This window comes from Labrus bergylta, chromosome 13, assembly GCF_963930695.1.
Source record: "Labrus bergylta chromosome 13, fLabBer1.1, whole genome shotgun sequence".
Classification (NCBI taxonomy): Eukaryota; Metazoa; Chordata; class Actinopteri; order Labriformes; family Labridae; genus Labrus; species Labrus bergylta.
The window spans coordinates 21,517,623-21,545,459 of NC_089207.1; the positions used below are offsets into that span (position 1 = coordinate 21,517,623).

Sequence of the window (27,837 nt, forward strand, 5' to 3'; positions counted from 1 at the left end):
ATTACATCATGCTGTCATGGTTACAGAGAAGTCACAAAGTACTGTCCCATTTGTATTTAACCATTGGAGCCCTCGCAGCCTCAATCACTCAATCACTTTCCAGGTGACGCCAATAAAGTCAGTAAGGGCTCAGGGCTCAGGGTTCAGGGAGGACATTGAGATTCAGCCATAGAATCAGACATTGTGCAATTATGAACACTATGAAATTATCATTTGTAACTTAATTTAAAAGCCTACAAAATGTTTGAAATCACATGCCCACAGTGCAGTGGCTTCTTCACCAGCTGATCATTACATCATCAGGTAAAGAGTCTTAATCAGTGATTCGATGCACCTGTGGAGGTGACACCATGTAGAGAAACTTAATATGCATGTCTCACTTTGTACTCTTGTCTGTTTGATGAATTTGTAACAAGACGTCAGGATTCTCGTCGAGACACACACACGCTTCAGTAAGCGGTAACTGTTGCATTCCAGCCTCATTTGGACAATCAGCCTTCTCCATTGTAGGAGCTAAACTCTGGAATAGTCTACACAGTTTGAATGCATTTAACAAAGGTGTTAAATCATGACTGAAGGAGAAACAACATTGTTCCCACACCTAAACGTACATGAGACACAAATGTCTGTCGTATATTTTTTTGCTGCCTTCTCTTTGTAACTGTATTTTATCCCTGTTGCATTCATAACTGCACTGTATTTATGTGCACAACTGTTTGTCTTTGTCTTTATCTCTATCTGTTAACTCGCGCTGTGTTGTTGTGCTAACATGCTAAAGCATCACAGACAGCGGGACTCGGGTGTCACACTCCTTGTAGACAGTCATGACTCACAGAGTTATTTTCAGAGGATATATTTGATTTCTGCTACATTTAAGTGTGAAAACTCGCATATTCTTCCTTTAAGGGCTAAGACACTTTGAGAATTACTTTTATCTTGACAAGGATCTAGTCCTAACTTTGAGGGGAAATTCTTAGAAAATGTCCTGATTCTAAGAATGTTCTTAGAATTGTGTCACTAGGAGCGACGCTTAGTGTTTAGGAGGCTTTGTGAACACAGGCCCAGACCTTTTAAGTACTGTGGCGCGCAGACAGCAGTTGCTTCACCTCCTGCAAAATGATCTACTACATTGTTGCCTTGGACACTACTTGTCCTTAAGTATTTATTATTTTGTGTTCTTTGGTGTACAGAGGCAGAATGTAAGTTTTAAGTTGTTGCTTTACACGATTAGATTTTAATAAATTGATAGTTAGCAGAGTCGTAAGCTAGCAGCATGACTAAGCATGTTCGGTTCACTAATTGTTGCTTGTGCCCTACCTTCTGTTGGTTATTTTCTAATGTACTTTGCAATTTGTGCTTTGTTGCTGTTTTACTAGAAAGAAATAATAATATTGTGAATTCTTCAATAAATGACGAGAAAAGTTACGCCTTGTAATTTTCTGAAGGACATAGCCTACACTTGTTAGCTAACTGTCTAGCTCTGAAGATCTGCAACTCATTGCAAGGACAGTATAGTATGTGTATGTCATTATGTTTGTGTGAATGTATGCATGCATGTATGTTTGTAGAGTATAGTATATAGTGTACATATATAGTATGTGTGTGTGTGTATGCTTGTATGTATTGTGACGACCCCTCCCTTTTTGCTCCCACTCTGTCTGTTTTTGTGTTTCTTGTCTCTCAGCCTTGTGTTCTATCCAGGTGATTGGAGTTGGGATGTGAGTGGAGCTAGGAGTGTCATCAGTTGGTGCCTGCTCAGCTGAGTAGGGCCTTCAGAAAGTTATTTAGGCCTGCCCAAGAGATGTGCTCACTCGCTCTCAGATGGGCATGCTACAAACATCAGTACATTTATGTCTATTGTCTACTGGATGACCTTCATATATGTATGTATATGTGATACTTTAGTTAATTAAACTATTATTTGAATGAGTAACTGTGTGGCCTCCCTCCTTTGTTACCTGCCATGAGCCAGGTGGTAACAGTATGCATGTTTGTAGAGTGTAGTATACTATGTATGTATGTCATTATGAATGTATGTGTGTTTGAATGTCATTTGTATGACACACGTAATTTTTGTTATTTTGTAATTGAAAAAGAATTAGACACAAAGAACACAGCGTAGTCATTCTGCTGATCATCATGCTTTATTAAATCAATAATTGGAGAAAAACTCAAGGAGGCTGCGAAAAATCAACGCTACAAGTCTAACTTCAATCAAATCAAAGTGCTGGGCAACACGCAGGACCATAATTTTCTTGGTCCTCATTGAGTGCAGTGGCGGTTGTTTCGGCTGCGGTACATGTGCTAAGCGGCGCCCAGCTTGATTGAACTCCTAAAAACTAACACACACACACATACACACTGCAGACCTCCAGGAGCCAGCTCTGCCTCTGCAAACAAACACCCGATGGACTCTTTTTTTATCGTGATTGGCCAGGTAGATGGTATGACTGAAGAGCCTGATCGAGGGGTCATTTGTCAGAAGAAGAGCACAAAAAAAACTTGTGCTCAGGGAGTGCAGGCCGCTCGCACTATGAGCATGTCATCGAAATGGCAGTATGACATTATCGGTTAGAGAGCGAGGTCCAGTCGTCCTGCTTACATGAGGGTATATGCAAACAGCACTCAGGATCTCACTCTCTTGTTCCAATGCAACAGCACTGCTCTCTCTGCAGCAGTGCGTTCGTAGTTCCGTCTTGGATTGAGTTAACATCAACAGGGAGCCTCTCTACCTGTTGAGGCAATCTTAAGACTTCAACGTATCGTTGAGGCACATAGTTTAGTTTCTTGGTTTGACAGGGTATTCGTTCTTGTGAAACTTTCTCCTGTTAAACCACATTCAGTTTCATTTGTTTCAGTTAATATTGTCATAAATAACAATGCATACATTTCCCATAACCGTTCAATTCGGCTATATACATTATGTACATGTCACAGAAAAATGGATCAAAAATCCTAAGTCATATTTATCCAATATGGCACATTTTATAACAACTTTAGACTTGAGTCTAGTTTGGCATAAATTAATGTCAAGATTGGTACAAAAATAGTTCATATTTACAAGAACAGAAATCGAGATCTTTATCAAGTAGATTATTTCGCTTAATTAATAAATAAAAAGGAACAGAAGTAGGGAAAAGGGGAAAATTGAAAGTTTAGAATTTTTTTTTTTTACACTGATCGAATGCTAATGTGAACAGTCGCTGTGTCTGATCCAAGCTCATTGGACAGTTTAAGGGTGTAGGTCCCAGCGTCCTCTGCCTTCACCCCGGTGATGATAAGGGTGGTTAAGTCCTCTGAGGTGTCGATGTGGAAGCGTCCGCCAGCAGTCACCTGGATGATTCTGCCGCTGCGGGACCATTCAATGTGTTTGGCATCACCGGAGAAAGCGCAAGTGACTGTGAGGACTTTGCCGGGCTCGATGCTGATGTCCTCAGGCAGAGCCTCGATCCTGGGAGCACAACCTGGAGAACCACAGGACATGTTCATCAGTATAGTTTATTTAATATGCTGCTGAAGAGTTTCTAACTATTTATTGCTACCTATAAATATTGATGTGATAAAGAGACCTTAAAAAATTGCACAGACTCCAAAGACACGTTATTAAAAGATGACATCATCTTACCGATTGGTCTGAACGTGGATCCCTCCATGTGAGAAGCCATTTCCGTCAGGCTGCTGGAGCTCATGGCGTACGATTCAGAAGCCATGGATGACATGCTGGACATGGACATGGTCTCAACCTTCATCTCAGCTGCCATGCTGCTAAAGGAGCTGGACTCCATCATTGACGACATCATAGCTTGCTGGGTGGAGGACGAGAAAGAGGATGACTCCTCCATTGTGTGCATTTCTTTCTTCTTCATCATCATGGATGAGCTCATGGACGACAAAGACTCCTTGTGACCCATCATCACTGATCCCGATGAGGCTAAAGATGGAAACAGTACACGTTAATGTTAATCTTACTTGCAAGTTCATGCTTCATTACAATTGGTTTTAAGTTAGACTGTGAGCATACTTGAGGCAGTTTCTTACCTTTAAGTACCAGTTGCTGCTCACGGTAGGCTGTGACCTTCATCCTTATGGACTGGAACACCTGCCCGATGAAGGAGAAGGAGGACTTGGAAACACCTCCCTCAGCTGTCATCTCACAGGTGTACTCTCCCTGATCACTGTCTACCAAATCATGTATAAGAAGGCTGCAGGAGCCTTCAGAGTAGTGCATCTCAAAGTGGCTGCTCTGAGAAAGCCTCCTCCCATTGACGTACCACACCACCTCCCTGACGCTGCTCTCGCAGATGCAGGACATCTTCACTGATCCCTCGCAGGCTTCGGCTTTAAGCTGACTCAGGACCTTGGGGGGTTTAGGAATTGGAGATTTTATGGTGGGTGGAGACACAACCCTTTTTGGGGACATGATGGGAGGAGGTGACTTCATCCTAGGAGGTGATTTGATTCCCTCAGGCTCAGGAGACTTCAAAGCCCTTGGTGATTTGAGGCCTGAAGGCTCTGGGGATTTGATGCCTTTTGGTGATTTGAGTCCAGCAGGTTCTGGGGACTTCACACCTTTAGGTGATCTGATTCCTGCCGGTTCTGGAGATTTAAGACCAGTTTCAGGTGACTTTACTCTCTCTGGAGACCTTGTTGGGGGTGGTGATTTAAGTCTGGGTTCAGGAGATTTCATAGCCAGTGGTGACTTGACTCCTTCAGGTTCAGGGGATTTGACACTTGGAACTGGTGATTTTATGCTGGGTGCTGGAGAGGGTGCTGGCTCAGGAGACTTGACACTCCTAGGAGATTTAATTCCCTCTGGTTCAGGAGACTTAACACTTGGTGTAGGGGACTTGACACTGGGTGTTGGTGACTTCACACTTGGCGTTGGGGACTTCACACTCGGAGCAGGAGATGTTATGCTTGGTTCAGGTGACCTGACACTGGGAGTAGGTGATTTAATTGAAGGCTCAGGGGACCTGACACTGGGAGTTGGTGATTTAATTGAAGGCTCAGGGGACTTGACACTGGGAGTGGGGGACTTAATACTGGGGACTGGAGAAGCTACAGAGGGAGAGGGTGAGGTCACTGAAGGTTCCGGTGACTTTACAAATGGTTCAGGGGATTTGACAGCCTTGACTTCCTCTTTTGGAGCTGGTCTGCGGATGGTCAAGGTAAAGTGAGCCTCTTGTCTACCTGCGGAGTTCTCCACCACAACCGTGTAACTGCCCTCATCGGAGGCTGTCACAGAGGATATCTCCATGCTGGACTTGTACTGAGTGGTAGTGACCTGGATGCGGTGAGATGAGACAATGGATCTGCTCTCGTGCATCCATGTAACAGTGGGTGCAGGCTCCCCATCAATATCACAGGAGAATCTAGCTGTCTCTCCCTCTGCAACTGTCACAGACTGGGGCTTGGTGAGGATTCTGGCAAGAAGAGAAGGCTTCACCTTGGTGACAGCAACTTCCTCAGATACAGCAGCAGAAGATGACTTAATTTTAGCTTCCGATGAGGTGTGTTTCCCAGTCAGAGAAAATTTGTCAGATGAGAAGGAGGAACTAGATGATAGGTATTCAGCAGAGGCATACTTGATGGATGAGTCATACCTCTCAGCGGAGGAGTATCTCTCAGAGGAGGCTGCATACCTCTCAGCAGAGGAGTATCTCTCAGAGGAGGCAGCATACCTCTCACGTGCAACAACCTCATGTGTCTCGGTCAGCTTAGACTTGCTCTCTTCTACCTCAAGGCGAGACTCGGAGGCATAGCCAGCTTTGAAATGGGAAGTGTGGTAGTGGTCAATTCGAGTGACTTCAGGAACGCGGGCTTTGGGAGCTTCTTCATCCCTGCGGCGAGAGGAGAAAGTGGTGTAGCCACCACCTGACACATCAAGGGTGGCATAGTCGGAAGCCTCTCCCTTGGAGTTTGAGCACACACAGCGGTATGTTCCACTATCCTCTTCCTGGCAGTCCAGGATGGTGATAGACAAAACGCCAGTCATATTGGCAAATATGTACTTCTCACTGCTTTCAGAAATAACAGCTCCATTGTGGTACCACATGATCTCAGCCTCTGGCTTGGTTTGGATGTTAAGAGTGAATTTGGTGTCTTGGCCAATAGGTATGCGATGAGAACGCATTCTAACTGTCACTCTGGGAGCATGGTCCAGACTGAAAGGAGTCTGGCTAACCACTTGATATTTCCTCTCAGACTTCAGAGCAGCCTTTCTGGCCTCATAGCGGGACATAATGTCAAAGCGGGCAGATCGCTCAAACCTGGAGGAGGACCGGGATGACCTCTCAACAGACCTGATTGGGCTGGGAGAACGGGGACGGGTCCTCTCAGGGGTGGGGGACCTCCTTCCCACAACCTCCCCCTCTACCTCTACAGAAAGCCTGGGCTGTGGTGGTCTGATCAGCTCTGAGACTGGACGCATTAGCTCGATGTATGTGGGAGACAGCGACCTTCTCCTTCTCATATACTGAGAAACTGTACGTTTCTTCTTTGTCTCAGTAACCTCTACAGCCTCATGCCTGACCTCCTGCCTCCTCTCTTCACGTTCCATTGCATATCGCTCCATACGGACAGGGCTGCCCATCGGCGAGGCAGAGAAGCCGAGCTCAAGTTCATCTTCCAGCATCATTTTCTCCTCCTCTGTTCTCCTCACTGAAAGGTAATCCTCTGCAGGCATCATCAGCTCCTCATCACTAAGGTCACCCAGAGATCTCCTCCTGGATCTGAAGGAGACCTCTGATTCTGGAGACGGCGAGCGGCGGGCAGGCCTGACAGTCTCCAGATCATCCAGAGTGAGTTTTGGAATTCGCCATCTTGGTCTGTACTGGTCGGTGATTCTGGGCAGGGGCATCACATAGAACTGCTCCCACCTTGAGAGGCGAATACGTCTCTGCCTCTTTTGCACAATTCTCTCCATCCTCTCTGGGATCTCATACTGGTCCTTAAGTTTTCTGTACCACTTCATGTCAGAGAGAGGCACAAACTGTTTGATAGCTTTGTCTTCATCAAGAGCTTTGCGATCATGAACCACTGACTCAGGGATCTCATAAGGCATGAAGATTCTCCTCTCCTCTTCCAGTTTCTTGGTCTCTGACTTCTCCACTCTGATGTCGAACTCGCCTTCGATGTTCTTGGTGCTCACTGCAGGTTTGTACATCTCTGCAGCAAATTTGAGAGCCTCCTGGGCCGTGGGGTTGAGAGGTCCAATCTCCTCAGTTGCTACAATTTGCAAAGCCATCTTGTTTGTCTTCTCAATTTGTTTCTGTACATATCTGTATTTCTCTTCCTCACTCTTGTACTCTCTCCTAGTGTAGGTAAGGCGGTCAACCTTCAGTGTAGCCTGGCAGCTTGCAGAACCAGCAGAGTTAGTTGCAGTAACTTTGTAAAAACCAGAATCTTCAAGAAGAGTCTCTCTGATATGCAGGACATGATAGTCAACATCTTCCTGTATGACAACAACCTTGTGACCAAACTGTAGTGGATGACCATCCTTCTCCCATTTCAGAGTAGGAGTTGGGATTCCTGAGACTCTGAGTTCAAAGCGGACACTTTGTCCTTCAGCACACTCAACATTGGCCAGCAGACGTTTAAACATGGGCCTCATCATATCCGTCGTCACAGGATGAGGTGTCACAGTGAGCCGGGCCTTGCAGCTGTCTTCTCCAAACTTGTTGTTGGCCATGACGGTGTATTCAGCATCATCGTTCATGTCCAGGTTGTGGACTATCAGCTGATACAGACCCTTATCACTGGTGAATGTGTACTTGCTGTCATCCTGACCTGGCTTGATTCTCTCTCCATTCTTAAGCCATGTTACATGAGGCTCAGGGTGCACGGTAATAGTGACTCCAAAGCGCACATCTTCGCCAATGTAAGCTGAGCGATTGTACAGAGGTAGAGTGAACTCTGGTGGTCTCTGCAGGAGTTTAGTCTTGTCAACTCTTCTCCTCAGTTTCTTGACTGAACGGCTGATGTAGAACTCTCTGATGCTCCTCACTGACTCAACGAAGAGCTCTCCATAAGCACTGTCCTCTCCATCATCACTCACCACCTTGCATCTGTACACTCCATCATCGCTTTCTTCAATGTCCTTTACATAGATGCTGGCAAAGCCATTACTGTAAGTGATTTCATACTTGGTGCTTTGGTGTAGTTGACGGTTACCGAAGTACCAAGTCACCTGGGTACTCTTGTCATAGTTTACAATGGTACAAGTGAATCTCACATGGCCACCTTCCTCAGCTGAGCTATGCATGACAGGACCAGTGCGGAGGCCTCTGTACTCAGTTCCAATCTTCACTTTGCCTACAGCCAATCCTCTCTGGTTTTTGAAGGCACCTCCATAGGCAACACGAGCTGCTGATACAATAGTATCTGTCTTCTTTACCAGACTCTGGTAGTACCTTCTGTGTCTCAATGTCCGAATTACCTTGTTGCTGACTTGCTCAATCTTCATCTTGAGCCATGGGTGCTCCAGAGCCTCATGAGCGGTCATACGGAGCTTCCTGTCCTTGACTAGAAGTCTGTCCACGAAGTCCATGGCCTCCATGCTGATGTCCTTAAATGCTTCACTTTCAAAGATGTACTCACAGCTTGAGATGTTCTCAATCATCTTTGTCACTGACTCTGCTGCAAATGGATTAAGGCCACTAAGCAGAACATAGGCCATAACACCAACAGACCACATATCGCTGGCTGTTGTGACCTGGTCATGACGGTGCACCTCAGGGGCACAGTATTCTGGAGCTGAAAACATCATCCTGATGTTTTCTCCGGGCACCAGCAGCCTAGACTGACCCATCTCAATAATCTTTATGTCACTGCTTCTTCTTGTTGTGTAGACAATGTTGTCTGGGCGAATTTCAAAGTGGCCAAAGTTGTGGCTATGCATAAACTTGAGAGCAGAGCAGACTTGTCTCAGGTAGCGGACAATCTCCTGCTCTGTAAGCTCGAAGTTGCAGGTACCAAGGCGCTCAAAGATGTCAACTCCAGACATGAATTCAAAGATTAGGACGATCTCCTCCATGCTCTCAAAGTATTCATGGAGGTAGATGATATTCTTATGCCTTGCTACGTTGAGTGCCTCAATTTCCCTGAGAACCAACTCACGGTCCATTCCTTTGACCTTGATAAACTTGGCCATAAAGGTCTTCTTCGTAGCAATCTCTACACAACGATGAACGGCTCCAAACTGGCAGCGAGCCAGTTCCTCGGAGATGGTGTACTTGGATGAAAGTTCCTTCACCTTGTAGACCAGAGCCTCTTCCTTGGTGATCTCTCTGGTTTCATCAACTTCCTCATCATAGTTCCTAATCACAGACTTGTCTTCCTTGGTTGTAATTGGCTCAGTTGGATGAGAAGGAGGGCTAAGGCCGAACTGGTTTTCAGCGATGACACGGAACTGGTACTTGGTCTTTCCAAAAATGTTAATGATGTTGATGCTGCAGTCAGATGTCTGTCCAGCACGGATCCACCTATCAGCAGTGGTAGGACACTTCTCAACGATGTAGCTAATAATGTCGCTTCCACCATCATTAGCAGGAGGCTCCCAGGTCAAAGTGATTGAGTCCCGGGAAATGTCACTAACAACCAGAGCCTTTGGAGCCTCAGGTATGTCAGCCACATTCACCTCGATGGTTTGCTTGTCCATTCCAAACCTGTTCTTTGCGGTAATTGAGTAGTAGCCGCTATCCTTCCTCTGAACTCCCTTCTGGAAGACCAGTGAGGTGAAAGACCTGGTGGTTATGACTTGGTGATAAGCAGAGTTGGAAAGGATCTCCTGACCCTTCTGCCAAGTGATAGCTGGCTCGGGCTTGCCAGAGATGGGGATCTTGATGGTGATGTGGTCACCACGGGCAGCATGGACTGCTCCCATTCCCTGTAGTTCTTTAGGCAGGTAGATCTTGGCAGGAACTAGAATTAAAACACAAAACCACAAGGTAGAACTTTGCTGACTTACTACTCATAACTAATGGATTAAAGGAAACAGGATTGAAATATCATTACCTTCCACATCCAGGTTAGCCGTTGTAGAGATGGATCCTGAGGAGTTGGTTGCTCTGACTTGGTAAACTGTGGCATCGCTCTCATCAGCAGTAGTGATGACCAGCTGGTAGTAGCCTCCTTTGAACTCCTGGGCTTTGATCTTGGTTCCATCTGCATTGACCTCCTTTCCACTGCGATACCATTTCACCACAGGCTTGGGATGTCCCACCACCTTTTTACATAAGAAAAAGGGTAATTTAAATGACACATTTCAAAGGACTCAGAACATAGAATTTCCTTCCACACAGCTGTCACTTCAGTTCCCCTGAATCATATCAAAACATGTCTATTGAATTCAATGACTTCACTTCAGGCAAGAGAAAAGCTATTTTCTTCTCCATGACTGTGCTAAACCAGAAAGCTAATTATCAATGTCTTTATTCTTTGGATTGTACACAACATTTAACATATTGACAACAATACACAGTTTGTGATTGCTTGAAACTGCATGCAATTAAGCAATAAAGTACCTTAGTGACAAATGTGGCATTTGCTTGGTATTTGACGGTCATGTCCCTGATCTCCTCCCTGAACGCAGGAGCACGAGGTGCCTGGTCAGACTTGGGAATGATGGGCGCAGAGATCTCACTCCAGTCGCTCTCACCACCCATGTTTTCACACTTAACACGGAACTCGTACTCAAAGCCCTCGATTAGGCCTAGGACCTCGAAGCTGGTCTCCACAAACTTCTTGCTGGTCACAGTCATCCACTTGTTCTGCCTCTTTTCACGTTTCTCCAGGTAGTAGCTGCTGATTTTAGCTCCACCGTCGCTGCTTGGAGGCTTCCAGCAGACAACACAGGAGTCCTTGGTGGAGCTGATGATGAAGGGCTGCTGTGGGATGCCCGGTTTCTCTGCAAAATAAAAAGAGATTATCAATGTGGCTCTCTGCACATCTATTAGTCCCACCTCTTCACTGTCATTATAAAGGCCAAAATTGGCAAAGAATAAAGACTTGAAAGGACTTACCAAAGGGACTCTTGACAATGACCACGGATGGGATCTCCAGAGCCTCGCTGACTCCATACTGGTTCTGGGCAGAGACTCTGAAGTAGTAGCCAGCATTCTCAATGAGGTTGGGGACACGGCAAGTGGTGCCAGAAACAGAAGAGGACACAAGGTGCCACTGCTCTCCTTCTTTGGCTTCCCGCTTCTCCACAATGTAGTTGGTGATCATTGAGCCTCCGTCATCCTTGGGCGCCTTCCAGCTGATGACCATTGAGCTCTTTAGCAGGGCATCAACAACCAGAGGACCCTCTGGGATGCATGGTTTATCTGGAGAAGATAATCATTAAATATTTATATACAAATATATAGATAATTTGTTACTTGTTGGTTGAAGGGTAATCAACTGAATAGAATTCCAGATACAAGACTGTTTGAGATTTCCAGAATTTTAGAGTACCATTTCCTGTTCTCCTTAGTCAGTTCTTACCTTGGATTTCAACACGCAGGACAGTGTCAATAGTTCCGAACGAGTTGCTGAACTGCACTTTGTACCGGCCAGCGTTGGTCTTCCTTTGGACATTCCTAACCACTAGGTGGGAGTAGCTTTCCGTGTTTTCAATAATCACATTCTCAGAAGAGTTCAGAGGCTTCTTGCCATAGAACCACATAATCTTAGGGATGGGACGTCCAATGTAGACGACATGCAGGCGAAGGCTGGTGCCTGCCCCGGCATAGTACTTCTCCTTCAGAGGGAAACCAGGATGGAGCTGGGGTGCAGCTTGCAGACGCAGTTTTCCACTGGTTTCCACCTCTCCTGCCTCATTGATGGCTCTGCAGGTGTATAGCCCTTCATCTTCCTGTTCGTCTGACAGGATGCTGAGTGAGTGGTTACGGCCATCTGAACTCATCTTGTACTTGCGGCTCTGGATCAGTTCCTTGCCGTAGCGGTACCATTTGATCTCAGGCAAAGGTCTGCCAATGATGCCACAAGTCAGAGTGCCAGACTCGCCAAGCTTGGTAGTAACGTCTTGGATCTCTTCCTTCAGAGCTGGAGTCTCACCAACTGAAGACACATCAGAAAAAGTCTATTGTTATTCATGTGTCAAGGAAACATTTAACACTTCTCTGTGTATACCAAACATCTTTATGAAAAAATATAAATAAAAATAAATATAAAGATTCAAATAAGGATGGTTGAGTCTTAATACATCAGGTCACATCACAAATTGGAGGAATCATGTGCCTCAGGTAGTAATACACAAAAACATTATTTATAGAAGAATCACACAACATTGTGAGCGATAATTCAGTTTAAAGGTATCTGAACTATTTGGCAGCTCACCACTCAGTTTGGTCTTGATGCCCATAGGCGTGCGACGTGGCCGGCTGAGTCCAGTCTCATTCTCTGCAAAGATTCTGAACTCATACTCTGTGGCCTCCATCAAGCCACCCATGGTGAACTGACGATCCTTGGAGCGCTCCTTGTTGCATTTCTTCCAGGCGCTTTCTCCAGCCTGCCTGAACTCAATCCAGTATCCCAGAATCTCCTTACCACCATCATGTTCAGGCCTGAGCCAGTGGATGGTGATGCAGTCTTTAGTGATGGAGATAATGTCGATCTCTCCTGGTTGGCTAGGTTTGTCTGTATGGACACAGTCAAGAAGATAATTATTTTCATTGAGAACCTAAGCCCAAGTATTTGGGGAGTAGCACAAAAATCTGTTCTTGAATTGGTTTTAGACAAACCCAAGACTCCTCTTACTTGGACTTACAGCAAACACCCTTCAAGTTCATCTATCTTGTTGAACATATTTGCTGTAAAGTGTGTTTATTCTCCTAAGCTGAATGATTTAATTCATGCAGGAATAGGATTTGTGTTATGTTAACTCACCAAATGGATCTTTGCAGATCACAGACTCAGAAACAGGACCAGGCTCGCTCTGCCCGATGTCATTCTGAGCCACCACCCTGAACATGTATTCTGCATCAGGGATGAGACCCGTGACGTTGTACATTGTGGTGGTGATGTGGGTCTTATTGTGGCGGACCCACTTCTCTGTTGACACCTCCCTCCTTTCCACAAAGTATCCTGTGACGCGGGAGCCACCATCATCACGGGGCCGGGACCAGGACAGGGACACACTGGACTTGGACACATCCATGATCTCTGCTGGGTTGCTGGGAGGCTCTGGTGGGCCTGGAGGTTAAACATGTTGTTAGTACAATCAATATTTTAAAAACACTTGTATGTCAGGATAACAGTGAAATATTGTGTTCAGTGTGTCTCTAGAATACTAAATAGTATAAATACTCACAAAGTGGTGTCTTTGGCATGACAGACTCTTCAGACTTGAGAGATCTGCTAATACCAAACTGGTTCTCAGCAGAAATCTTGAAGTGATACTCCACATTCTCCTTCAGGCCCTTCACCACCAGTGAGTTTTCCGTTACCCTGGAGTCCACTGTACACCATGCAGCCTTGGGTACCTCACGTCTTTCTACGAGATATCCCAGAATGTCAGAGCCGCCATCATCTGATGGTGGCCTCCAGCTGACACGAACTGATCTTGCCTGAATGTCATCAAACTCCAGTGGTCCTTCTGGAGCATCAGGGTGACCGATCACCCTCACCTACAGAGAACATTTTTCAGATTCACTTTTAGGCCGCTGTACTTTTTATTTCACTGGTCATGCATGATGAAGCTATTTACCTTGATGTATGCGGCTTTCCTGCCACATTTGTTCTCAAGCAAGAGGTCGTAGGTGCCGGTGTCTTCTTTGTGTGCTTCTTTGATGACCAGTTCAGTGATGTCGTCATGGGTGGCAATCATGGCCCGGTGGGAGATGTCACGGCCATCCTTGGTCCATTTGCATATAGGGATTGGTTTACCCTTGATTGGTACAGACAGACGGATGACTCCTCCCTGGCGCACCACATAGCCCTCCTCATACTTACGATCAAGCTCAAAGTCAGGATAATCTAAAGAAGACATCAAATTAAATTAAAGATATGAAAGAAAAATGCAATTTTTGTCAAAAGTATACGTTTTCTGTACTGCAAAATCAAATTTTATATTATGGTATTTTATTCTAGTACCAAGCATCTCCTGGACTTTGACCACTCCAGAAATCTCAGCAGGCTCTCCAGCACCACCAGCGTTGCAGGCGATGACCCTGAACTTGTACTCTGCGCCTTGGGGCATATGGGTAAGGGTGTATTCGCACATCTTGGTGGGAGTGGTGTTGCACAGGGTCCATTCCACCTGGTCCACCTTCTGCATCTCGATCAAGTAACCAGTAATGACAGAACCACCCTCCTCTTCAGGCGGCAGCCAGGCCAGAGACACTGAAGTCCTGGTGCTGTCGGTAACTCTGGGCTGAACTGGAGCACCTGGAGGCTCTGTTCAACAACACAGATAAATGTTTGGTTAATGAACTGACACATTATTGGTAAGAAAGGTAATAGGCAGTTCATAATTGAAGCACAGCAGCTATACTGGGTTTTGCACCACATACCGATGGGATCCATGGCGACAGTGATGGCTGAGCTCTCACTGGGTTTGCCAGACCCTCTGGAGTTAATGGCGGTGATACGATGTTCATACTCCAAGCTCTCAATGAGGCCTGAGGAGCGGTATCGGGTCATGGTGACAGGGTTCTTGTTGATTCTCATCCACCTGTCAGAACTGGCCTCCTTACGTTCAATGATGTAGCCGGCAATAGTGGAGCCACCATTATCCTCGGGTGGTTGCCAGGAAAGGGTCATGCCCTCGTGTGTGACATCAAGCACCTCTGGTCTGCTTGGAGGTCCAGGGATGGCTATACAGGAGAGCAATTAAAAGATGAGGTGAATTAAAGGAGGGGAGAAGTTAGCTACAAACAGATCTTTGTACAGTAATTCTCAACTATGATTTGTGTACAATAAAAGTAATGGGACTAATGAAGCATCATTAAATAATCAAGAACATAAAGGGGCTTTTGATTGAAATGAAACTCACTTTTGGGGCTCTTGCACTCCACCACCTCGGACTGAAGGAAGCTACCAATGCCGAAGCGATTCATGGCAGCAACACGGAACACATACTCGGTTCCTTCAGAGAGTCTAGTAAACTTGAAGCAGGGTCGGGTCACCGACTCGGAGACAGTGCTCCAGCCTGGCCGGTGGGCATCACGCTGTTCCACGACATAGCCGCTGAGGTTGGCACCACCATCCTTCTCTGGAGGTTCCCAGCTGACTGTCACTGACACACCATCAGTCTCCTCAATCTTTACTGGGCCGACTGGGATGCCAGGTTTGTCTGGACAGACACAAACATGCAGCTGGTTAGAATTGCACAATACAAGCTCAACAAATCTACAGTAAACCTTTGAAAGGTAGAAAAGAAAGAAAGTAAAGTTTCCTTACCAAGGATGATGACTTTAATGACCTCAGTGGCCATGCCGATGGCATTCTTCACCTCCAGTGTGTAGTCTCCAGTGTCGTTAATGGTTGTCTCACGGATGACAAGATGTGTGAATTTCCCATTGCTGTCGATCTTAATGCGATCAAGGCTGTCCTTCAGTTTGTTGCCACCAAAGAACCAGGAGCAGACGGGCTGAGGTTTGGCCTTGAAGGAGATGTTGAGGTCGATGGGTTTGCCACGATGCACATGGACAACCTTCTGAGGAATGTTGGTCATGTCGATAGCAGGCTTAACTGCAATAAAAATAGGTATGTGATTACATTTTAAGAATTTTGTTAAGTTTTCCCCTTTTACATGACGGCAGAAATGATTACATAAAGATTTTTGGATATGTTAATGTAATCTTACTTTTGATATCCTGGATGGTGACAGGAGTGACAGTGTCCATGGGCTCGCTGGCTCCCCTGCTGTTGGTAGCTCGGATCCTGAAGAGGTACTGTTCGTTCTCCATCAAAGACTGGATGGTGTGCTGGGATACTGAGGCTTTGACTGTGGCAACAGTGTTCCACCTGTCAGAGCCCACCTTGCATGCTTCGATGATGTAGCCTGTCAGCCTGCTGGCGCCATCGTGATGCGGCTTCTCCCAGCGCAGCGTGACAGAGGACTTTGTGACATCGGCCACCTGGAGGTTCAGAGGCACTGACGGCACTTCACATACCAACACAGCCTCACTGGTCTCACAGGGCTCACCAACGCCATAGATGTTCTCTGGCAGGACTCTGAAGAAGTAGTGCACACCCTCCTCCAGACCAGTGATTCTGAACAGGGTCTTTCTACATTCAGTGGTAACGGTTTTGTATGACTTCATGCTTGCTTCACGTTTCTCCACAATGTAGTTGCTGACATGAGCGCCACCGTCGATGCTTGGGACGTCCCAGGTGATCACAACAGACTCCTTGGTGTAATCCTTCACATTCACTGAACCTGGAGGACCAGGAGTGTCTGCAGGAGAAGGACAAGTTGAGGAAGAAAATTATATTATTTCATGTAATTTTCTTTGAACTATCCCCTAAACTCAGCCTATTAGATTTGATGTTTGTGAACATTTTGTGAAGACATACCATAGACTTTAACCAAGACGGTGGCAGTCTTCTTGCCAGAGGGGTTCTCAGCCTCCACAACATATTTTCCAGAGTCATAGCGGTTGACTTTCTCCACAATCAGGCATGTGTAGCTATCAGTGGTCTCGATAAAGCCACGGCTCTGCAGCTCAACACCTGTCTTTCTCCAGGCCACCACTGGTGCTGGCCTGCCACTGACAAACACAACCAGACGCAGGGTTCCACCAGCACGCAGACACACTGTTTTCTTCAGGTCATCTGCCAGCTCCAGGTCGGGCATTTCTGATCAGATTGAGCAAAGTAAGGGGAGTGTCCACAAATGCTGCTATGCTATTTAACAAGCTCTTATAATGACTCTTACACACGTCTGTAACTCCTGCAGGACAAAAGTTATTACTTTTTCCACAACAGCTTTGAGTTAAGTTTTTGTTTTGTTTTCATGAGTTTTTACTTTTTAGTTTAGAAGAAAATGTGAAAACGCTATCGAGAACACATTAATAAAGCCTACAAGCACAACAGACTTCTATGTGAATCGCAGGTTTTGAAACATGCATGGACTCACCAATTCTCTCCAGCGGCTGCACCTCAGCGCTGGGATCACTGAACTCTCCGGTGCCTTTGTTGTTGATAGCAGCGACCCTGAATCTGTAGTTCTTATTGGCTGCTAGGCCAGCGGCCACATACTCGTTTGTCTTGAGGGCCTTGGCGGTGGCGCGATACCACTGCTCAGAGTCCCCCTCAAGGATCTCCACCACATAGCCGGTGACGTCTGAGCCACCGTCGTACATGGGCCTGGTCCAGGTCATGCTAATACTGTGCTTCGTTGTGTCAGTGATGCGAGGCATCGATGGAGGAGCGGGGGTATCTGAAAGTAAACAATAATAAAAAGTTTCATCTCTACTTGTCCCAACTTTCTTCAGAATGAAAAAGTATTCTTGATTGAATGTGAAAAATGAAGGGTTAAAACAAAAAAGTAAGCTGTCACCTTTTGCACCAGTTCATCAAAGCTTAATCCAAAAGCAACTGGACTGGACGTTTCACTACTCCTCCAAAAGAAACATCTTCCAAATCTTTAACCAAGTCCAGCCGCCTTTGGATTAAGCTTTGATTTACCATGACCTGGATGACAGAGAACCTACACAGACCAAAATATGAACAGCCAGTTGACTCTCTTACATGTGGGGTCTCTGCAGAGGATGTAAGGTGATGCATCGCTCGGCTGGCTTTCTCCAGCAGTATTGACTGCTGTCACCCTGAACAGGTACTCGCTTCCCTCGATCAGGCCTGTGATCTTCAGACGGGTGTCATAGATGGTGTAAGTCTTATTCACCCGAGTCCACCTGGTTCAAAGAACAAACAAGGGGATATTGTTTGTGCCAGAGAAACAATAAGCATCTCCATTTTAGATAGTGAAGCTCAAATCTGTGACATTTCTTCATGAGCTGTTCCCACCTGGTGCTGCTCTTCTCTCGCTTCTCCACAATGTAGGTTTTGAGCTCGCTGCCTCCATCGCTTTCTGGCTTTAGCCACTCGATGATGACATGCTCCTTAGCCACCACTGTGGCCTCTGGGGTGCCAGGCTGGGATGGAATTGCTGGGAAAGGTAAAGGTAGAGAAAGGTCAGAGTCACAAAAGGTCCAAAATCTAAACCTATTAACCCTTTTACAAGAGATGACGTCAAATATAAGCCCTGATTATACAGCGCATAAATCCTTTTAATGTAAACAATACAAAGGAGGGAGAATAAAACATAAACAAAAACAACACAAGACATAAATCTTTTTTATTTCAAGGGTCTCCTTCTGCAACTCATATATAGATGAACCGAATTTGCTTCTGTTTCAGAAATAGAAGGATTTGCTCCAGTCCAACATTTTTTTGTTAAACAGTATGACTGATTACAAAGAAAGAAGAGAAATGTTCCTTTTAAAGACGAGTTCACTGAGAGAAATCTAGCAGCTTACTGTAAGCGTTCCTGGCGATGACAGGCTCGGACTCCAGAGGAACTCCAGGGCCGTATTTGTTGACTCCTCTAACTCTGAAGATGTACTCGTTGTTCTTAATCAGCCTGGAGCTGACACATGAGAGGGTCTTGCACTCTGTCTCCATGATGACCCAGTTCAGTCTGCTGGTCTCACGACGCTCCACAATATAGTGAGTGACGATGTCTCCACCATCCTCCAAAGGAATCTTCCAGGACACGGTACACTTCTCCTCCGTCACTCTGCTGATGGTGATGTTATCAGCTGGAGCTCCAGGGGTGTCTGGAGCAGACGGCAGAAACAGACACGGTCAGATTGTCTAAAACACTCTCGCTACTGTGACTCTACTGTTGGTTCGTGGTGACTCACCAAGGACTTTGACGCTGACGGCAGCAGTCTTGATTCCACTGGCGTTCTTCACAGTCAGGATGTATCTTCCTGTGTCGTATCTGTCACAGTTCTTGATGACAGCCATGGCTCTGGTAGCGGTGTAGGTCAGAGAGTATTTCTCTCCAAGCTCCAGAATCTTTTCGCCCTTTGACCAATACACTGTGGGCTCTGGTTTACCGCCGACAGCACCGTCCAGGACGAGGTCAGAACCAGCCATGATGGTGACGGTCTCACCCACCAGCTTGCTGTCAAGCTCAGCTTTGGGAGGAGCTGCATCATGGAAGAAATTATGCATTTTTAAAAGTTGCTCCATGGAAGGAGAAGTGTGAGTAGTAATAAATGTACTTACAGTATTCATCCTTGCATGTAACTGGTCCAGTGGACTCAGAGGGCTTGCTGTGGACGCCAGCAGCATTTTTGGCGATGATGCGGTACTCCAAGGTCTCTCCCTCTCCCAGGTTGGTGACAGTGAAGTAATTCTCTGTGATGGTGGTGTAGTTGCACTTGAGCCAGCGGTTGTCGTCCCACTCGTCTGTGCTGTAGACTTTCCTTTCTACCACATAACCAACGATCTTGCTGCCGCCATCGTTGAAAGGCACAGTCCAGCACAGTGACACAGAGGAGCGGGTGATGTCTGTAACCTCTGGTTTACCAGGAGGATCTGAACAGGAAAGAGAAGTTATCGTAAAACAGATGACCACTTAAATCTGATTAAACTGTCTGGCTGCAACCAGCGATTATTATTATGTGTGATTAGATGACGTAATAAATTTTTATTGAACAAAAGGTAGCCTGCTGTTCGTTTTTATGATACTAGTTTGTAGATAACAAACAAATGTTTTACTTACCAACAGGATTGAGAGCAACCACAGGTCTGGAGGCCTCGCTGGCCTTGCTGAGTCCAGCGATGTTCATGGCATACACCCTGAACTGGTACTCCAGTCCCTCAATAAGGTTGGATACCTTGTAGTGGCACTCCAAGCAGGGAAGCTTGTTTTCCCTCACCCACAAGATCGTGTTCCTCTCCTTCTTTTCAATCCAGTAGCCAGACACTTTGCTGCCACCATCAGCATAAGGAACGTCCCATTGGATGTTGATGGCGTTGGCGGACACAGAAACCACATCTGGGCGATTTGGAGGACTTGGAGGAACTTTGGAAGTGAATTGGAAATGAGAAAAGCGATTGTGTTTAGACCTTTACATGAATCATAAATCAAAGAATATACTAAAGAGGTGGATGTAGCAGAAACAACAGCAGAAGTCCCTTCAACATGGATTCTTTTCTAATGGCTAACAGGGCTATTCTTGGATGATTTCACTTTCTTTACAGGCAATGACTGAATGATTAAGGACAAAATATGTACAACGTTAGGCTTTTTCTATTTCTGTTGAACAGAACTCACCAAATGGATGCTCAATCACAACAGGCGCAGACTCGGTGGACTTGCTGACTCCGAACTTGTTCTCAGCACACACTCTGAAAGTGTACTCCATGTACTTGGTAAGATGAGTTACTTTGATGGTGGTCCTCTTCACACTAGAGTTGACCACTTGCCAGGAGGCAGAGCCAGACTCTCGCTTTTCCACAATGTAGTTGGCAATGTCAGAGCCACCATCATCAGCTGATTCAGACCAGGACAGGTTGCAGGACTCTGTGGAGACCCCAGAGATTTCCACAGGGCCTACGGGAGGACTTGGTCTGCCGACAACAACTACTGTCACTGTGAACGTCTTTATACCAGCAGCATTTTCCAAGATCAGGTAGTATTTGCCACTATCGCTTCTCTTGCTGTCTCTTACTATCAGAGTGGTCCTCTCCTTCGTGGTTCTAATACAGACTCTGTCAGTATCCTTCAGCTTCATCTCCTCCAGCTTCCAGGTGACCTTGGGTGCAGGCCTGCCACTGATGGGGATGTCGATAGTGAAGGTGTTGGAGATCTTACAGGTGATGAGCTGGTTAGTGATGCTGCTGAGGTCAGCTGTTGGTTCTATACGTGGCTCCTTAATGACCACAGAGCCGAAGGTGCCCTGAGGCTCGCTAATTCCAGCATCGTTCTTTGCCTTGACTCTAAAGTCATACTCAGTATTCTCTATCAGACCATCAACCAGCATCTTCATAGACTTACTCTCACCACCAACCACCCAGCGGTCACTGCCTTTAGCTCTGAATTCAACGATGTAGCCTCTAATGCGGCTGCCTCCATCATGTTCAGGCTTCAACCACACCAGGAAAGCTGAGGAACTGCTGGTGTCAACAACATCTAGTCTCTTGGGTGGTGCGGGTTCTTCTGTGGCAATGACAGGCTCTGACATCTCATGGGCTTCTCCCTGGCCATACTGGTTAACAGCAATCACCCTGAAGAGATAAGGCACACCAATATCCAGACCAGTCACCCTGATTATCTGGCGAGAGCACTTTGTGCTGACCTCCTGCCAGGCCAGACGGCTGGCCTCGCGCTTGTCCACAATATAGTGGTGAATCCGAGCTCCACCATCATTTGTGGGGGCATCCCACATCATTGTCAAGGCCCCACGGGTAACATCTTTGAAAGTTATGGCTCCTGGAGGTCCAGGTGTGTCTAGCACTTTGACAGTGAATGTGATGGACTTACGCCCACTGTTGTTCTCCAGAAACAGGGTGTATTTGCCAGCCTCATACCTGGTACAGCCTTCGATAGTCAGAGTAGAGGAAGAATCTGAGGTGTGTATATCTCCCATGACAGGCAGCTCGCCATCTATCTTAGACCAGGTGGCAAGGGGAGCGGGTTTTCCGCAGAATGAAACTGAGAGCGTGACAGTGCCACCATTCTTCACAATGTGAGTCTGCTTGAAGTTGGCGTCAATCTCGATCTCAGGAGATGTAAGTCTATCAAGAGACTGAACAGCGTTGGACAACACTGAGGCTTCGCCCTCTCCAGATCCGTTTACAGCACTGACCCTGAACTTGTACAATTCTCCAGGCACCAAGCCCTTAGTAGTGTACTTAGTGTGGATACAAATCTGGTTGTTGACTCTGTGCCACTCCTCCAGACTGGCCTTGCACATGTCAATGTTGTAACCAATGATTTCCAAGCCACCATCAAAGACTGGCTTGGTCCATTCCAGTGTGACAGAGGACTTGGTGGAGTCAATAACCTGATACACGGGAAAAGAGCATAGTTAATAATATTCAAAATACATTTTCCAGTTACTGATATACCTAATGATTTGTATGTCTTTGTTATTTAAGAAAATAACTACCTTGATAAGTGTTGGAGCACTGGGAGCACTGGTTGGCTCTCTGCATTTGAAGAGCCTGGAGGTACTGCTGGCTGGTCCAACGCCAGCACCATTTTCAGCCATCACGCGGAACTCGTATTCATTGCCTTCAGTGAGGTTAATGACACGGTGTCTCAGCTCTGTTATGGGACGCTTGGAAGAAACCTTTACCCAGCGAAGGCTCTTCTTCTCTCTCCTCTCAAGGATGTAATGTTTGATCTCATTGCCTCCATCAGACCTTGGCCTGGTCCAGCACACGGTGATACTGTTACCAGTCACATGAGTGGAATCTGGGGTGCCAGGGGCATCAGGAACAGCTGTGGGTGGATACAGATATATTTTAGTATTAAAACCCAAGTATTTGAAGCAAAAATATGTTTTTCCTGTCATTTGTCATATTCTTTAAATTTTAATAGGTCATGATGTTTTCAAGGTTTTAAATACCTGAGAGCTACTTTACTTACTGTATTGCATCTGTGCGATGATAGGATCAGAGTCCAGTGGTTTGCCGACACCAAACTTGTTGACAGCAGAGATTCTGAATTGGTACTCATTGCCCTTGATGAGGTTTGTAGCATTGTAAGAACAGGCTTCACATTTGGAAGTGACCATAGCCCAGGAGATCCTGGATGTCTCCCTCTTCTCCACCACATAGTGGGTGATAGCAGCACAGCCATCGTTCTCTGGTGGATTCCACCACACGGTGCACTTCTCAGCTGTGATGCCGGTAAAACGGATAGGCCCTTTAACAGGTCCAGGGGTATCTGCAGTGAAACATACAGTTAACAGGAAGCTTCAAAATTGTACATCAATTTTGATATGGTAAGTTTATCACATTTCTATGAACTGTAATGCTTTCCTGATCAAATGTGTTCGAGAAACAGGTTGTGAAATGTTCCATTAAATGTCTAGAACAGGTATTGAAACATAAAAATCAGTGTTAACCCACCTTGGACTCTGACGTTGACATCAGACTTCCTGACACCAGATTTGTTCTTGGCCTCTACAGTGTAAATGCCACGATGGTTCCTGTCAGCATCACGGATGAAGAGACTGCTGGTGCCAATGCCAGTGGTAATCTCAATGTCAATCATGGTTCTCTTGTCAATTTCTTTGCCATCCTTATACCAAACAACCTGGGGGACAGGTCGTCCAGTGATGCTGCAGCCGAGCTTAACATGTTCACCGGCCCTCAGAGTGAGCACCTGGTCTGGAGACCACTCAATTTCAGGGGTAACTGAAGCAGGAAGGCAAAGTGGAAGAAGAATTAAATCAACCCAATCAAAGGGATAGAAGTAACATACTATAAATAAAGGTTTTGAGGTTGGCAATACTTACTGCTTTCATCTTTGGTCATAATGTATCCAGAGGAATTAGATGGTGGACTGACTGTGCCCACAGCATTCCTGGCAATCACTCTGAACTCAAATCTGTCTCCAGCAGACAGTCCAGTCACAGTGAACTGAGTCTCACTAATATCAGTGAAGTTGCACCTCAGCCATTTTCCTCTTCCTTGACGCCTCTCCACACTATAGGCAACAATTTTGCTGCCACCATCTCTCTTGGGAATGTCCCACTGCAGGGTGACTGAGTCTCTGGTCACATCAATGCAGACAGGGTTGCCAGGTGGATCTACATCAGGAGGAGAAATGTTACTTTGATTTGATAACAAACTTTGGATTTTTGTTTTACAATAGTACGTAGACATTCAAAACGTAGATGCATGTAGTATTAGGATGAACTTACCAACAGGGGAGATAGCAAGTGCATGTTTGCTCTGTTCACTAACAGGGCTAAGTCCTGCATTGTTCTCAGCATAGACTCTGAAAGAGTACTCCAGACCCTCAATGAGACCAATCATCCTGTACTCTTTGTTGGAGATGATGGTGGAGTTCACCTTCTGCCACAAAAGGCTGTTTCTGTCCTTCTTCTCAACATGATAGCCCAAAATTGGGGATCCCCCATCAAAGCCTGGGCCCTCCCACTTGATGGTCATTCCATCACTAGTGACATTGAAGGCCACTGGCTTTCCTGGAGGACCTGGAGGTTTGTACTGATGCTGGGCAACAATCTCAGATGAGTTGAGTGATTCACTGACACCATACTTGTTTTCTGCACGGACTCTTAACTGGTACTGAGTTCCCTTAACCAGGTTGGGAATCTTAAAAGTGGTCCTGACAACACTGGAGCAGACCATCTTCCAGTTGGCCTGGGATGTTTCACGTTTCTCCACACTGTAGCAGGTAATCTCGCCACCTCCATCTTCCTTCGGCTCATCCCAGGAGATGATAATACTCTGAGCTTTGATCTCATCAAAGCGGATGGGGCCAACAGGCACTGAGGGTGGTCCCAGAGTGATCACATTAATGTCAAAGTAGTTTTTGATTGTTCTGTTGTCCAAAACCAAAGTGTACTGGCCGGCATGCTCCTTCTTGGCTCCTCTGACTGTGACTGCAGTCTTGTTGTCTGTGGTCCTAAAGCGAACCTTCTCGCCTTCCTTCAGGGGCAAGTTATCCTTTAGCCAGCTAATAACTGGTCTTGGTTTACCCTTGAAGGGCAACTCAATGTGGATGTTCTGACCAATACGAACAGCAAGCTCTCCATTGGGGTAGTCCATTAGGCTGGCCTCAGGTGGAATGATAAAGTCCACCACTGTGATTGGACCAATTTGGGAGAAGTCACTGTTGCCCTTCTCATTTTTGGCTACGACTCTGAAGTCCATGACAGCATTCTCCTTGAGTCCTGTGACCTCACAGCTGCAGCGCTTGCATGTTGCACCCAAAGTCCAGTTGGGGTCTTCCTTGGTTCTCTTTTCAATGATGTACTCAGTGATGTAGCTTCCACCATCATGGTCAGGTCTGGTCCACTTTAGGGTGACAGATTTATTTGTGGCATCCACCATAACCAAGTCTTTAACAGCTCCTGGAGTTTCTGCAGCTCTCACAGGCTCAGTGGTTTCACAAGTATCGCCCACACCATACTCGTTTTCAGCAGACACACGGAAGAAGTAAGCTACATCCTCCTCCAGGCCTGACACTTTGTAGGATGTGTTGGCACACTCGTTGGTTATGACCTGATATGCCTTCATTGTTGAGGCTTTCTTCTCAACAATGTAATTAGAAACAGGGGAACCACCATCGACGAGAGGAGCCTCCCAACTGAGGGTCAGCCTTCCTCTTGTCACATTCTTGATTATCAGTTTCTGGCAAGTTGATGGACTGTCAAGCACCTTAAGGGACACAGTAATTATCTTGGATTCCCCAACGCCATTTTCAATCTCCAGTAAGTATTTGCCACAGTCATCGCGGGTGACTTTGGGAATGAGGAGGGTTGTCGCTCGCTCATTGCTGGTAATGGTGTAGCGGTTGTCACCAGCCATGTTGCGATCACCACGCCGCCAAGTGACATTGGGGGCAGGTCGTCCCTTCAAGGGGATAAACACTACAACGTCACGGCCAGCCCTGGCTGTGTACTGAGTCGTCATGGGCACGTCCAAGTCCAAATCGGCTTCCTCTGTTGAAGACAAGAATGACACAAAAAGTGAGGAGCAGGAATCAATTATATCATGAATTACATAACTATAAGTCCGAATATTAAGTTTTATAAACAGAAAAATCTATTTGGCACAACTTAGAAATGGTTAGCTAAATACTAACCCAAGATATCTTTGGCTTGCACCGGCTGGTACATCTTAATATCTTCTCCTTTGCCTTTGCAGTTCACAGCGGAAACTCTGAAGAAGTAGTAGGTTCCAGGTTTGAGGTGGGATATCACATACTCGCAGGTTTTGACCTTAGGGTTTGTTGTAACCCATTCTTTTTCCTCTGTGTTCATCTGTTCCAAAAGGTAGTGTGTGATTTCACTGCCACCATCATACACAGGCTTCTCCCAGCCAAGAGTGATGGAGGTCTTTGTGGAGTCAACCACACGCAACTTGGATGGCTCACCAGGCAAATCTGGAGAAAACAAGGCAGCATAAACATTGGTCCATATTCACACTTATCTTCAGAAGCAATACTTAAAAAGTAGGCATCTGAATGATTTTTGCAAATTGATGTCATACCAATGGGGTCATAGGCCTTGAAGAAGTCAGAGCACTCAGAATAGTTTCCTGCTCCAGCTTTGTTAACAGCACAAACTCTGTACTGGTACTCGTTGTTCTCCACCAAATTGGGGACTTTTTGCCTGGTGTCTCTAATGGTGCCCTTCACCACCTGGAAAAAAATGACACAATGACTTACATATACTTGAAATTAGTTCTTTGAGTTCTTGAGTTCTTTTACAACTAAAAAAAACCAAAAGATCTTAAAGAGGCCCAGTGAGCAAACCTTGAACCACTGCAGACTCTTCTTCTCCCTCTTCTCCAGGTAGTAGCCATCAAGATCACTTCCTCCATCCAGTGCTGGTCTTTCCCAGATCACTGTCATGGCAGACTTGGTGATCATAGTCACTGTAGGCTTTGAAGGCTCACTGGGAGGAACTGTATTAAAAAAGCATGACCAGATTTCATTAATTAAATACATCTTCTGTGGGTCAAAAATATCTTTATTTAAAGGTGGTGTTCACACATCAAACTATCTCCCGAAGTAGGACATCCAACTATCACACTGAAAAGTTATTTGTGTCCAGTTTATTATGTAAGAGGGACTGAAACTGAGATTTTTTCAAATAAATTGGTGATGCTGAGCAAGTAAAAAGATCTTTAAAATGATCAAGGTTTTCTGGTTTTTAAAATGTTGCTATACATTTGAGTGTATGATACACAACATAGTACATTGTAGTGTAGTGGCTTTCAGAGTGCATCAACTCTGGATTGAACAACAGTAGAAGTGAAATGCTGTGTTTCTTCTGTTCACTTACCAAACGCGTTCTTGGCAATAACAGGCTCAGACTCAAGTGGATCTCCAATGCCATACTTGTTGACTCCACGGACTCTAAAGATGTACTCGTTGCCCTGAATGAGCCTGGGTACATTTACAATGCAGTCCACCAGTTTTTCTGAGACAATGGACCACATAACTCTGCTGGTCTCTCTCTTTTCCACAATGTAATGTGTAACCATGGCACCGCCCTCATCAGCAGGTGGGGACCACATGATGGTTATGTTGTCAGCTTTCACCTTCTTGAACTGTATATCACCAGCAGGGGGGCCTGGCTTGTCTACATGTGGAAGGGACATTTTCAAGTTGTTAGGGTCTATACTGTTAATAGGAAATATTGTCTTGCAAAAAACATTACTGTAATGAAAAGTTATTTGAAAAATATTAAATACCTTGAATGAGCAGCCTGACTATGGCAAATGCAGATCCCAGGGAGTTCTTCACCTTGACCTCATAGGTTCCAGAGTTCAAACGACTAGTGTCCTTTAGGAACAAACTGGTAGACTCAAATGTATGTCTGAAAGAGAGCTGGGCGGAGGGCTTAAGCTCTCTGCCATCCTTAAACCACTCGATGGTTGGAGCAGGTTTGGCGGTGATATTGAACATGAGCTCAACATCAGAGCCAGCCCTGTGCTTGACCTCGTTGAGGTACTCTTGGGATAATTCAATCTCTGGGGCACCTGGGTGATTAATTAAATGTCAGTCAAGTTAAACTGTGATGGTTATATTGATGATACATGATGGAATATGATGTGATTATTTAAAAACAGATTAAAAAGCAACTTCTGAAATACACAAAGACA

The 27,837-nt window shown here is 45.8% G+C and overlaps 1 protein-coding gene across 1 annotated transcript in view; it reads right to left on the reverse strand.

Moving 5' to 3' along the window:
* Positions 1 to 2,125: 2,125 nt before the first annotated feature.
* Positions 2,126 to 27,837, reverse strand: part of LOC109985180 (titin-like) — a 200,169-nt gene continuing 174,457 nt past the window's right edge. The window contains exons 220-254 of the mRNA XM_065962524.1: positions 27,427 to 27,714; positions 27,015 to 27,314; positions 26,483 to 26,634; positions 26,218 to 26,368; positions 25,811 to 26,110; positions 23,901 to 25,667; positions 23,493 to 23,786; positions 23,104 to 23,391; positions 22,619 to 22,918; positions 22,137 to 22,471; positions 20,300 to 22,031; positions 19,745 to 20,047; positions 19,246 to 19,557; positions 18,876 to 19,166; positions 18,489 to 18,788; positions 17,977 to 18,118; positions 17,701 to 17,864; positions 17,087 to 17,389; positions 16,525 to 16,806; positions 15,812 to 16,405; positions 15,406 to 15,696; positions 14,999 to 15,298; positions 14,517 to 14,819; positions 14,098 to 14,400; positions 13,712 to 13,980; positions 13,316 to 13,631; positions 12,892 to 13,197; positions 12,343 to 12,642; positions 11,488 to 12,063; positions 11,022 to 11,327; positions 10,524 to 10,906; positions 10,015 to 10,225; positions 4,039 to 9,921; positions 3,626 to 3,931; positions 2,126 to 3,464 (exon numbers count right to left, since the gene is read on the reverse strand). Of these exons, the coding sequence (XP_065818596.1) occupies positions 3,172 to 3,464; positions 3,626 to 3,931; positions 4,039 to 9,921; positions 10,015 to 10,225; positions 10,524 to 10,906; positions 11,022 to 11,327; positions 11,488 to 12,063; positions 12,343 to 12,642; positions 12,892 to 13,197; positions 13,316 to 13,631; positions 13,712 to 13,980; positions 14,098 to 14,400; positions 14,517 to 14,819; positions 14,999 to 15,298; positions 15,406 to 15,696; positions 15,812 to 16,405; positions 16,525 to 16,806; positions 17,087 to 17,389; positions 17,701 to 17,864; positions 17,977 to 18,118; positions 18,489 to 18,788; positions 18,876 to 19,166; positions 19,246 to 19,557; positions 19,745 to 20,047; positions 20,300 to 22,031; positions 22,137 to 22,471; positions 22,619 to 22,918; positions 23,104 to 23,391; positions 23,493 to 23,786; positions 23,901 to 25,667; positions 25,811 to 26,110; positions 26,218 to 26,368; positions 26,483 to 26,634; positions 27,015 to 27,314; positions 27,427 to 27,714 (18,944 nt within the window). The 3' untranslated portion in view covers positions 2,126 to 3,171. The remainder of the gene's footprint in view (positions 3,465 to 3,625; positions 3,932 to 4,038; positions 9,922 to 10,014; positions 10,226 to 10,523; positions 10,907 to 11,021; positions 11,328 to 11,487; positions 12,064 to 12,342; positions 12,643 to 12,891; positions 13,198 to 13,315; positions 13,632 to 13,711; positions 13,981 to 14,097; positions 14,401 to 14,516; positions 14,820 to 14,998; positions 15,299 to 15,405; positions 15,697 to 15,811; positions 16,406 to 16,524; positions 16,807 to 17,086; positions 17,390 to 17,700; positions 17,865 to 17,976; positions 18,119 to 18,488; positions 18,789 to 18,875; positions 19,167 to 19,245; positions 19,558 to 19,744; positions 20,048 to 20,299; positions 22,032 to 22,136; positions 22,472 to 22,618; positions 22,919 to 23,103; positions 23,392 to 23,492; positions 23,787 to 23,900; positions 25,668 to 25,810; positions 26,111 to 26,217; positions 26,369 to 26,482; positions 26,635 to 27,014; positions 27,315 to 27,426; positions 27,715 to 27,837) is intronic.